We start from the raw sequence: 12,799 nt of genomic DNA, 5'->3' as shown, positions 1-12,799 counted from the left end.
CATTTTACGTGACTGTAGTGATTTATAATAATCACTCTTGTAATGTGGAGTATCATTCTTAAACAAAATAGTTTTCTTAGAGATGATAGTTCCATGATCCATCCCTACCTATGATGTATCAACATACGATATTGTTTTGAACAATTATATGCATTCATGCATGTCTATTGACTGCATGTTATATCCTAAATTGTATGAAGAAGTTACTTGATAAATTATTGAAAAAATCAAGAGTTCTTCATGAATGATGATAGATTGTATTTTTTGTGTGTTTTGTCTGATGTTTCAGGTGGCAAGGCGAGAACTCTAGCATTGTACGATTCGTCCACAGACCACTTGAACTTCGAGTGTCCGACTTGCGTGGCGGTGAAGTGGCCGAGCGGTCAAGTGCCCATTGCTCAGCGCGTTTTTAAACTGCGCATTGTCACAATCCACCATGCTGCGTTCTTCATCATATCATGTCTGGCTTCGGTCGGAATCACATTGGCCATTGTCTTCCTTGCTTTTAATCTCCATTTTCGGAGGCTCAAGTACTGTGAAATTCTTATTAAGGAATACAAGCATGAAGTTAGGATTCATAAATTAATGTTCTTTGATTCTCTTGTAGAACATAAAATTATCCTTGTAAACTCATTTCTCTCAATTTACTTCAATTATTTATATAGTTTCATTCTCCAAATCCCCCTTACAGTCCATCGTCTTCCCCACATCCCTCTTCAACTCTTTCTTCCTCTCTCTTCCTCGCCCTCATTTATTTTGCCTTCCTTTACCTCGCTCTTGCAGGATTCCCCGCAGAGTCACTCTTACTGTTCATAAGTCCAGTTTTTAAGCTCATCTAACAGTTTCCCAGTCATAATAATTCTTGATTCCCTCATCCTGTTTTCCCTTATTCACATTCAATAATAATGAAAAAATATCATGTTTTAGATTCAATGTGTGTAGATGTTCTCTGTCTTGAGTCCGTATATTAGTAAAACCAAGTTCGACGCCAAACCGATAACATTTTAGTTTTGAGTTACTCAACCTGCGATAGCATTCATTGTATTATGTATACATGATGTTCGAGTTGATCAGTTAATCAAGTACAGTGTTGGAAGCTAGTCTTCTTGAACAATTCACTGCGTCAGGATTCAACTTTTTTCACAGGAAACAATCAGTACAGCTGGAATCTTCGAAAATGACTTCAAACTTCTACGCTTATAAATTCATTCACTTTCATCCAAATTCCTTCACTAGTTTGAATAACAAAAGTCACATAATTCTTAATTTGTGATAAGATTATTTTTTTTCTGCTCTTGGATATTTCAGCAGCAATCTATTTCTCTTGCAGGTATATCAAACTATCTAGTCCAAAACTGAACAACATGGCCGTGGTTGGATGTATATTGGTTTATGCGGCCGTAATACTGTTAGGTCTTGACCACGCTACACTTCCTTCCAAATCGGCTTTCCCAACAGTTTGCACGGTAAGTTTGCGATAACTCCATAAGGTGCAACAAGTTAAGACGCATCTGTGTTTGCTTGAAACTTGGCATAATTTGTACACAAGATAACCAGAGTTAACCTATCTGACACTAGCTTTTATCATAATAGAGGTTTTTCTACCACTGAAACTCACAGTGTGGGCGATAAGTTCCGGTGAACTTGGGCGAAACCCTATTATTGTTCACAGTGACTGGGGGCTACGATGATAACTTATGCCTCCATTTCCGTTATTTTGCAGGCAAGAGTTTATCTCCTCTCGGCCGGATTCTCTCTTGCGTTTGGTTCAATGTTCACAAAAACATACCGAGTGCATCGTATTTTCACAAGAAGTTCAAGTGGAGTTGTCAAGAATAAGGTAACTCGATTCAATTATTATGAGTAACATGAATGATGAGAGAACATAGTTCAAATTATCATGAGAATGAATGAAACGAAATCAAGATGTTATTGGTTGACCTTTGTGGTAGGGAGTTGGATTGATTTCGTTATTAAGGGCGGAGTTGGGACTCTGAGTTCTCTCTGCCACACAACCCTCACTTTACTCAAAAATATGAGTTGATTAGATTTCTATGATAATTGGATGAAATATTGATATATGGAATGAGTGAAGATTCACTCATCACAATTTCTTGAATAACGTATTCACTAACGTTATCGTTGATAATGAGCATTTGGTGTTATCAATGCTATTTATGATATGTTGATATAATCATATGTTAACAGTTTAAAAAAACGTAAAATATATTAAAGGGAGGAAAATATAAAGCTTAAAGGGAGGTTCACATAACGTTCCCTAACATTATTCATTCCGAAATGAATTGTAATGGATCAGAGTTTCATTATAATGTTTTTTTCACACTCATATTCACAGGATATTATGATATTAAAAAATATTATAATAGAGAGTGATAAATGGTATTAATCCAATAGTTTTGGATTAGCTCTGAACTGAATAATCATTTTTCTTCACATGTGAAAGCTTCTGATCATTTTACTTTTTTGTGAATCAATGATTATTTTCAATTGAAAATGTCGATTCTTGTATCACTTGTTGCTACTAATGAGCTGCCACAACTTTTATGCCTTTCAAAATTCAGCTGTTACAGGACACACAATTGATATCACTGATATGTGTTTTACTTTTAATTGACGGCCTAGTGGTGACACTATGGGTTGTATTCGATCCCATGGAGAGGCACCTTAGAAATTTATCGCTGGAAATTAGTGCGACAGACCGCAGTGTTGTTTACCAGCCCCAGGTCAGCCAATTGCCAATTATTCGGTGTCTGAAAATTTGCATGCTTTTGTCCAATTTGCTAGAGAATCAATTCGAAATTCGATTCTCACATTGTAGTGTGTTTGCTGTTGTTCGTACATTTTCATCCATGAGTTGACATTACTCTCTGAATCGACTGTCATTAGCATTATCAGTGCATTTGGAGTAGCATCATTTGTGGAGTGCTCATGATTTATATCGCCAACCAGAAGTTGGATTAGCTACAATCAATTAATTTCTAACAATAATGAGATATTTAGAATATGAAATGTGATGCTTCATTTTCCATTAGTAGAGGTTGATAGAAATCGTCTAGAACAAATCATCAACATTTGAAAATGAAAGAGTATCTCCATATTTATCTCGACTTTCTTATCTAGGTGTATACCGGTACCCAAATTATTAATAATCATGGAAGGTTAATCTCTGCCATTTGAAATTCAGAAACATTTGAAATTCAATGAGGTCATGCCTGTTTATACAAAGTTATCACACTTTTAGTTGGCTTAATTCATTTTCAATTATCTTATCACGCTCTAATATTTCCTATAATGTACGGCATCTTTTATGTAGTTTATAGTGTACGAGTTGATAGAATGAATCGCTCATAAATGGTTCTATATAATATTTTGCTCGAAGCTGTGCAGCAACTCGTGCCTATGCACAGGTTTTATACCTATGTAGGCACATTTCCCGGAAATCATTTTTTGATTTGCAAAATTTGTAACAATCAAGTTTTTTTGTAAATCGTTTATATTCCAATAGTTATAAGCACTGTAACATTTATAATTTCTGAAATAAACACGTTTTTGACTTTGACTTGAATGAACTTTCCAGAACAAAGCAGCTCACTATAACAACCTGTATAGGTACAATGTGATAACTTAATGCATGAATAATTCTCATTGCCTCTGAAAATTAGTATACCTACCTTTAAAATTTGGTAGAAACTTTTCAAATGAGTGGTATAACATTGAAAAACGAGAGAGAATAAAATTGCTGGGTCCCTTCTCAGAATAGTTGTGGATGTATTTACATGGTAAACGTTTGAATGTGCATCACATCGATTCGATGGGCACATTGAATGCAAGTTTCTAATGGCATTGTTATTCTGCAGGTTGAGGTTTGTGGTTCGCAGTTTACTCACACTTGGTTGGGTGCGCTGTATGCTTACAAAGGATTATTGTTGATTGTAGGTGTGTACATGGCTTGGGAAACAAGGTAAGACGATTTGCACAGTAATTACTTCATAATAACTAACCAGACGTAACAATGCTACACAGCTCAGTGAAAAGCAAGTAACCAACAAAGGCATTTCGATTCAGTTCCAGCAATCATATTAAACAAGATGAATGAATAGTTGTAGCCTAGCTTTATTCACTGTAGCATGATAATATTAGTTTTGTTAGAGGAAGTCTTTGTTTTTCCAACCCTATAATGAGACGACCATCTCCGTGACCAACATAAAACATCAAGAATTTGCAGGCATGAATGAAATACAAATGATTCATGTTTCATGTTAAATGCTATGAAAACGTATTCTCATGTTACCATAAAAATGTGGAATAATTCATCAGGAAACTAATCGTAGATGTTGCGTTGTTATTCACGGATAAGATACAAGTTCCACGTATAAGACAATTATGCTGAAGATTAGTCCTTATTGTGAACTCTCATTCTCGAGAGATTGTGTTTAATTCACAAGAGATTGGAACTTACCGACTCATGAGTTTGTTTGAGTTCATCCCACTATCGAGAGCTCAGATTATAATCAGTATTCTCCAGATTATAGTCAATTTCTTCCATTCCCTATTACCGGATTTCTCGACTTTTCCTTCTTGTTCTTCTATTATTCATCTACAATAGATTCACGTAGTAGAAAAGTTATCAAATTATGTTTTTCCTCTAAAATTAAAAAAAGTCATATCTTAATTTTGGCTTTCTGACTCAGGGACCATAGATAATATTCCAGATAATGTGCATGATCAAAATATACTATCAACTTAACTTACAAACATGAGGTTAATTTTTTTCCAAATGAAATGTCATCGCTGGAATACAAACTGACGCCTATTCTCTGACTGATCAATCAATTATATAATATGGAAGCGTTGTGTATTTGGAGAGTAGTAAGCCTACTCTGATTTAAATAAGTGACAGTTATGTCAACGGTGGTGATGAATCACGCGCCATGAGAAATCACTTTACACTAGAGATTTTCTTTTGATGCTATTTGCTTGAGTGAATCGATGAAAATAGAGTGTGTGAGAGAGATGAAGCTGAAGTGAGGCGACGGCAGCAGTTTGTCTCAATTTTTCCTTTTCCTTTCTTTTTTGTTGGAACTGTTCGAGTGTCTCCTTTTTCTTGGTGGACGGAAATGAATTTCAGATTCCCCGAAGCTGTTTTCGGCAACGGCTTCTCTGACGTTTCGTTGTTACTTCGCTTGCTTTTTCTTCAGTCAATAGCAAGAAATCACCAAACGGCATTTAACAAGAACACTGTTCTGCAGGTGATATCACGATTCCCCAGCTTGGGGACTTCATGATTGCATGTTTATTTTCTCTCTTCAACTGAATCTCCATCATCCTTTTAATTCTTATACTGCAGTATATTCCAACCAGACTTACTCTCCATGTCTTCCATCTTGTATTCTGCATGTTTTGCATCACTCTGTAATTCATTAATTCTTGTTCACTCCCACTAGTACTATTAGGCTATAATGTAAACTGATGAACATGATTCATACTATGTTTAAGACCTAAATGTGAATGATTGATTATAAAATTGCCATTCTTATCATTCAAATTATTGAAATAATAATTCTAATGATCAAATAAAACTTCTACAGCAACATTTTCAATGGAATTGTTCTATTATCCCTCGAATAGGTTAGTCCCTGATGCTATATGTGTCATATGATTATATTTCTGTTCAAACTTCATTTCGCACTGTCAAGTATTTAATCTCAATTTCAAATACACAGTTGAACATTAACATGAACCTGCCCAAAAAAGAGGGTTTCGGAGGAAATCAGAATAAATTTCAGTGGAGTAAAATGGATCAAAAGGTGAATTGTGATAACTTGTATCTCTACGTATTCTTGTATCTCTAGAGATGAGAATCTGGTTTCCAAGAAGTTTTGTAAATATATAATGGAAATATTTGAAAAGTATGAGCTGTTTGAATTATGCGGTGATTGGAATCATATCATGTTGTAGTATATAGATGGAAATTTTATTAAAAGCTTGATAGAGGAATTCTTATAGGAATAAAATGTATTGAGCTCTAAGTGAATAGAAAGAGGCGCAAATACTAGTTGATATTATAAGCCTACGAGAAATCTATTGAATATTTCAATCTTATTTATTCTTTATTCTAGTCATAATCTATTCAAAAAGAAAAAAAACAAAAAACAATTTGAGTAGACGATTGAGTATTACTATAATAGAGCTTATGAAGTACCAAAGGTTTTTTCTTCTTAACGAAATTGAAGTAGGAAGTAGAGCATTTACATAGATTACTCAATAGTTGAACGATTACTTCAACTAGGCAGGATAGATCTTCTTATGCATCTAATATTGCTTTAAAATTCTATAGAATCATGTTCTAAAAAAAATCCAGAGTAATTCAAAATTTTCACTTGGATAATTGCTCTCGATGCGGTTGTTCTGTCAACACTCCAGGGCGGTCTACTTCTTCCTTAATGGTGCTCTACGACTCCCAGTTATGTTATAGTGTGTAGGGGAATGTTTTTAATCTTCCTGGTGCCTTCAGAGCCACTTTACACGTTACTTGTCCATATTTTGTGAAAATTGATCAATATATTAATTGGATCGATTTAGTCGAAACATGTGAGAAATCAAATCAGGATTGGAAAAATAATCCATCACGATTCTAAAAAAATCATGTTTGATTCGAATAATCAACATCTTTTTTGATGCTGTTTGTCTTCAATTGAATTAGTTTCACAATCACAATGAATGATTATTGTACGAATATGGTATAGGTCTGTTCAGAGATTTCCTTACACGAAATGAAATGTAACATTTCATAGGGAACCGGACAAACTTGATAATTATATGCAAACGAGAATACCAATATCAAATCGAGTGAAATTGAATAGCCCAGATGAAGTTCTTATCTGCCTAGCTATAATCAGTTGGTATTTGAAAGCGCCTCAATAAATTCATACATACTCAAATCACATACTCCAGTACTCAGTTCAATTCTATAGCATCTTATTCATAAGAGTTTCTATTATCCATGATTCTTAGCTTTCCTATTCGATTCTAATGTGAAATAGGCTTTCCTATTTCACATCATCATTATATTATGCAAACTGACAAGCCTCTTTAACGACAAGAAATTCTGTTGCAGACATGTGAAAATTCCGGCGCTAAATGACTCGCAGTACATTGGCATGAGTGTGTACAGTGTGGTGATAACAAGCGCCCTGGTCGTGATGTTGGCCAATATAATTTCGGAGCGCGCCACCCTTGCATTTCTCACCATCACAGCTCTGATTCTGATCTCGACCACTTCATCACTGTGTCTGCTGTTTGTGCCAAAGATCTACTACACTGTGTTCTCACGCACCGACATGCTCACTGCAGACCCTGTCATGCAGAGTATGGGCCTCAAAATTGAATTCAACACCAGGCGGTTAGTAAACTTGCACTTCAAAGGTACATTACTTCTTATCTCACTTTTATGTGGAAATGATGAACGTGAATGGTTCTCCATCAACGATTTCAAGAATGAAGCGTATAAATATTATCTCAAAATATTATTATTTTGAGAATTTTAGATGAGAACAATAAGTGACTCACTCATTAATCCATTTACACTAGGTAGTATATCACCTGGTACAAGAATTATATATATTGTTCGGCTTGATTGGCATCTTAGCTTACTGAGGATGATCAGCTAACAAAGAAATTAATTTCATCCAACAAGCTGAGATCAAGAGTAATTACATTTCTAACAAACGAAAATTTGTGCTCAATCAGGGTTATACTTTCCTATTTCACAATCTATTCAGAAAGTTTTGCAATACAGTAATATCAGGAGTTCTATGCTAGATATAAATTCGATGGAGCTTATCAAAAAGAACCTCTCATGTACAAGTTGCTCCCAAATGTTTGTATCAAATTGATCCCAAATCTTGAATGATCAGTGCACGAAGCGTTTTTAACATTTCAAGTTCTCATGCTTTTCAGGTTCATGATTGATGACCGGAGAGAAGTGTATTATAGAGTAGAAGTACAAAATAGAGTGTACAGGAGAGAGGTAATGTCGCTTGAAACTGAAATATCAAGGTTAGAGAGACAACTTCAGGCGTCACCATCGAGTTCCATGTCTTCTTGTAAGGTCAGTGCTTTCTTACAAATCGTCTATCATCAATTGGCATTTTCCATCGAAGTCATTGATAACAAAAATATATTATTATTATCAATTTATTTTTAACGCTACTCTTTGAGAAGAAAAACTGGGGACTGATATGAGTACATATGGAAAAAATGAGATTTTGAAGTGGAGCATTTCAATAATCAACATAGCCTAGATATATTCATTATTATTCAATCCTCGACAATATTAGAAATGCTTTCATCAATATTTAACATTCAATAAGATTACCTACAGAAGGGAAATGATTCGTCAGCATCAATATTTTTGGTGTTGTATTGGATGAATAATTATTATTCAAGATTTTACTATTGTCAGTGTACTTTAAAATAAGAGTTCTGTATTCTTGAATTAGATAGATTGATATAATTGTTTCAACATTAGAAATGTTCACTTATTGATTTGATCTCATCAGTTTCTACACGAGATAATAAGGGTATGAGTTTTGTGAAATATCTATGTGTATAGATACTCACTTACGTTGGTAAACTACAAAGTGGTCAACAGAACGACGTGAACAAGAATATGAATGATTGTAAATAAAGTAGAAACAAAAAGTTACAATTCATTCCAAACCATAGATTTCAGTGCTTTTAGTGGAATCTCAAGTGTTGCTTCTCATTATTTTGTTTTCAGCTGGAATACAACTAGATCAATTTCACACTGATACCAATCACAGAAGCAATATTTCCGTTGAGGTGTAGTAGGTGATAATGATAGCAGATCGTTGCTTGCTTGTAACAATAATAACTACCTATGTTCCTTCACGAATCACCATATTCAATATTCTTTGTATCTCTTTTCTCTTTTAAAAATTGAAACGTATATAGACTCAATGAGAATTGTTCGAGACTATTTCTTTCACACATTTATCTCACATGGGTTGAAATAGCATAATGTGTATCTATCAACAGTAGGTATTCTACACTACATTATAATCCACTCACATATTTCGGAAAGTTGAGACAGATCTATCTTCTACACTCGTAGAATTGAAGGTAGAAATTATTGATCTCGAGTTTTTAGAATCACTTGCATGGTACTCCTTCAACAGTATTTTCTGAAAAGACTCATAAACCATCCATTCTACGTTAAGTTCTACACAACCTAGCACAGTAGAACAAATTAATTAATTTATTTATTTGGAAAATTTTTCCATTTGGTGATATTCATTGACGAAATGTTGATTAGACGGCAATGAAACAGCCTGATATTCAATTTATTTATGATTCAACATAAATGTCAGTAAAAAAATGAACTTTCTTAAAACTCCATAATGTTATTTGTATGATATGTGACAAAAAATTATAATAATGTAACGATTCATGTAAAAAGTATTATGAAATCGTACATTGTATTGTATGTCAATACAATGATGGATTAAAACCTAAATAATATTATTAGGTTTGAGGCATCGGATTTTTAGGATGGAGGCATCGAAAAAGATAATTATTATCTGTAGTATTATAATTTTTTATTCTATTCCAATTCAATAATGTATTGAATTTTTGATAAGGGCAAATCAAAAATAAAAAAAAATTAAAAAAGGGTACTTTGATTTCTAACTTCCAGAAAATAATATATGTACATAATTTTATTATTGTTGAAAATTCAGTTGATATACCTGTATACCTGTTTCACAGATTGAAATCACTGGCGTGGATGAAGGTGGAATGCGAGTGCCATTCTCACGGGGCAAGTCGCCGAGTGTGGGCGGAGGCCTTCCACTGCTGCTGCTGTCAGTGCTGCCCCCAGTCATCCCTCGCGCCAGCTGGCCCTCGTCCGAGCACTGCGCCCAGCCCATGCGGCGAGGAGTCACCTTCAGCTCGGAGCCCAAGCTCGACGAGAACTGCATCAGCACCAAGCCTCACACTGACGAAGAGGACGAGTACTACCGCGAAAGAGGCTCCATATCGTTCAACGAACCCACAACCAAGCTGAATGTGTTCAGTAAGTTGAGGAGTATGCTGGTGTCCAAGCCCACCAGGAAGCAATCAACAGGAATAGCAGCCGCTTTGAAAATGCACATGGGCTATTTTTCTGGTTTAGTTCCTGCTAACAAGAGTGGATCAGATAGTTTGGAATCGTCTTGCAATAATAGCAAACTGGGCATCAGCAGGGACCAGAGATGGTGCAATGAAAGCTTATCGGGTAACGAGTCAGATTCCCGGAGCTTCCGTAAGTTCTCATTGGCAGCCCTATGCAAATCTCCCCAAGACGGACGGTCTGACAGTGATCGATCGGATGATGTCGATGGAGAGGATTCGGAAGAGGAGACGTTTACAAAAGACAAGGGAAAATGTCAGGCTCGGTCAGTGCCATCCCTATCTCAACGGGTGTCGTTTTCCATTCAGCATCAACACTCTCAACCTGTTTTGAACTTGAGAGAGAGAGCACGTGGCTCTCCAAGGTTCCCGCATCGGATCGTTCCCACCAGTAGCTTGAGTGCGTTGAGCGACCGCAGAAAAAGTACACCTGCCAACGAATCTACTACTGAATTCTCACAGCGCAGACGCAGTCACTTCATCACTCCCTCGAAACACGATGTTGTCACCGTCAGCGTCAAAGTGTCGCCTTCTGCCGAGAAATGTAGATCTCTGGAAGACGCAAGCAGCAATCTGATGACAGTACCATGTGAGAATAATCGTGCCAAAAGTTTGAATCTTGACTATTGTGACCCAGCTTGGCCCACTGTTCAGATCGAAAACCAGTCAAACGCATCTAACCACCAGCAAATCAATGATGTAAAAGCGCATTCACATACAAATAATGACGAAATTGTTGTCTGTGAAGACCTAGATGATGATGTCTCTGAGGAAGATGTTTGAAGCAATTCATTTGAATCTCTATCAGGATATCTTGAAATTAAACCCACCTACATAATTGTGAAAAATCGATCTCTCACAAGCTGAGCTGATGACTGGGCATCAAATTGTGTTCAAGAAACTCGGTAACCCTCTCATTGCTAATGCATTCATGTTTAGTCGTAGTATCCAATAAAAATTACAGCAGAGAGCTCTGTTATACAATAGCCTAGTATTCGATTTCAACTGGGATTATCCAAGGTATTATGAATTCTTCCCTCAAGATGATTAATATTGCATCATGTCAATTCAAAATGAGTACAACTTGGATGATAGCGAAAAATTTAGAAATCGAATTAGTTTTTGTGACTTCATCTTCTTAATCAGTTTTAATTTGAACGCAGTGCTATCTCATTCAAAGTGGGAAATAAATTATCCTCCTCAAGATAAGTACACGAAAAGTCCTGATTTGAAAAAACTAAAAACTCACAACCAATGATATCTCATATAAGATTAAGAATAAACTGTATACTTCAACAGAAATTCTCATGTACTTCACCAGTTTCTCCAACTCCAGATATGTCTATCCTTACATCGGCAGTAACTATCATTCTTTGAAAATATTTTGATTTATTGATTATCCTTATTTATTTCTTATCTGATAAGAGAAAAAATATAATAATACATGCAGTTTTTCAATTCATTTCCAAGAATTGAGAATTTGAGGCTTGGAAGAAGATTGTTTGAATGAGCTCTGACACATTTTCAATCTCAATGAATAACTGTCATATCTACTTTGAAATAATGTAGATTTTATTGATGAAACATTCGAATAATGAATTATACTACATATGTATTAAAGTTTCTGGTCACTTCATAAATTATTATTCTTAAATATTATTTTTGCATCTTATATTCTGCTCGATAAATTATGACAATCTTGTAATTTTTAATCTTGAAGAGTTGAAAGACATTATTAATATTCTCATACTCTATTCTAAGAATCGTATTCTGCAATAAATACCACATACTGTATTCTTGTTTTGTGAAGTGTCAGTGTGCATGTGCATTCATTGGATGTGAAAATACAATTATTCTATTCTAGCAATATCATTGAAATTTATGTCTTCAAAAGCGTGAATATTTTCATGTTAATGTTCATTAACGCTGTTTGTACAAATATATTTTTATACTTGATCTATAGATTCTGTTTATAGTTGAATTTTCATAAATCTATATCTGTGGAAGTATTCCATGTGTTCTTCATTGATGATATTGTTTGTTATAAATAAAAATATTAAAAATGTATTCACATGTATTAATTTTTAATCCATTGTAAGAAAACCTGACATCAAGTGCATAAGGATGGACGCTGAATGGATTATCACAAACACCTTCAATATGGTGTTGCATAGCGCTGCAACACCATAGCGCTTTTGATATCGTTCTACTAGCGCTGCATAGACTTACATGCAGCGCTAGTGTTGTACTTGGAATTGAAATTGGCCATTGAGGGGCAACCTGAATGATTATTACATACCTTTCTCTCTCTCTCTCTCTCTCTCTCTCTCTCTCTCTCTCTCTCTCTCTCTCTCTCTCTCTCTCTCTCTCTCTCTCTCTCTCTCTCTCTCTCTCTCTCTCTCTCTCTCTCTCTCTCTCTCTCTCTCTCTCTCTCTCTCTCTCTCTCTCTCTCTCTCTCTCTCTCTCTCTCTCTCTCTCTCTCTCTCTCTCTCTCTCTCTCTCTCTCTCTCTCTCTCTCTCTCTCTCTCTCTCTCTCTCTCTCTCTCTCTCTCTCTCTCTCTCTCTCTCTCTCTCTCTCTCTCTCTCT

The 12,799-nt window shown here is 35.4% G+C and overlaps 1 protein-coding gene across 2 annotated transcripts in view; it reads left to right on the top strand.

Annotated features, from left to right (window-relative positions):
• LOC111051975 (gamma-aminobutyric acid type B receptor subunit 2) overlaps window positions 1-11,668 on the top strand; it is a 186,640-nt gene extending 174,972 nt beyond the window's left edge. For both annotated transcript variants that reach the window (XM_039428014.1, XM_039428013.1), the window contains 8 exons: window positions 290-530; window positions 1,331-1,466; window positions 1,724-1,840; window positions 2,583-2,744; window positions 3,879-3,982; window positions 7,139-7,423; window positions 7,981-8,131; window positions 9,811-11,668. In XM_039428014.1, the coding sequence (XP_039283948.1) occupies window positions 290-530; window positions 1,331-1,466; window positions 1,724-1,840; window positions 2,583-2,744; window positions 3,879-3,982; window positions 7,139-7,423; window positions 7,981-8,131; window positions 9,811-10,995 (2,381 nt within the window). In that variant the 3' untranslated portion in view covers window positions 10,996-11,668. The remainder of the gene's footprint in view (window positions 1-289; window positions 531-1,330; window positions 1,467-1,723; window positions 1,841-2,582; window positions 2,745-3,878; window positions 3,983-7,138; window positions 7,424-7,980; window positions 8,132-9,810) is intronic.
• Window positions 11,669-12,799: the final 1,131 nt, after the last annotated feature.

Source organism: Nilaparvata lugens, chromosome 5 (assembly GCF_014356525.2).
Source record: "Nilaparvata lugens isolate BPH chromosome 5, ASM1435652v1, whole genome shotgun sequence".
Lineage (NCBI taxonomy): Eukaryota > Metazoa > Arthropoda > Insecta > Hemiptera > Delphacidae > Nilaparvata > Nilaparvata lugens.
This window is presented reverse-complemented; position numbering and strand designations above follow the sequence as displayed.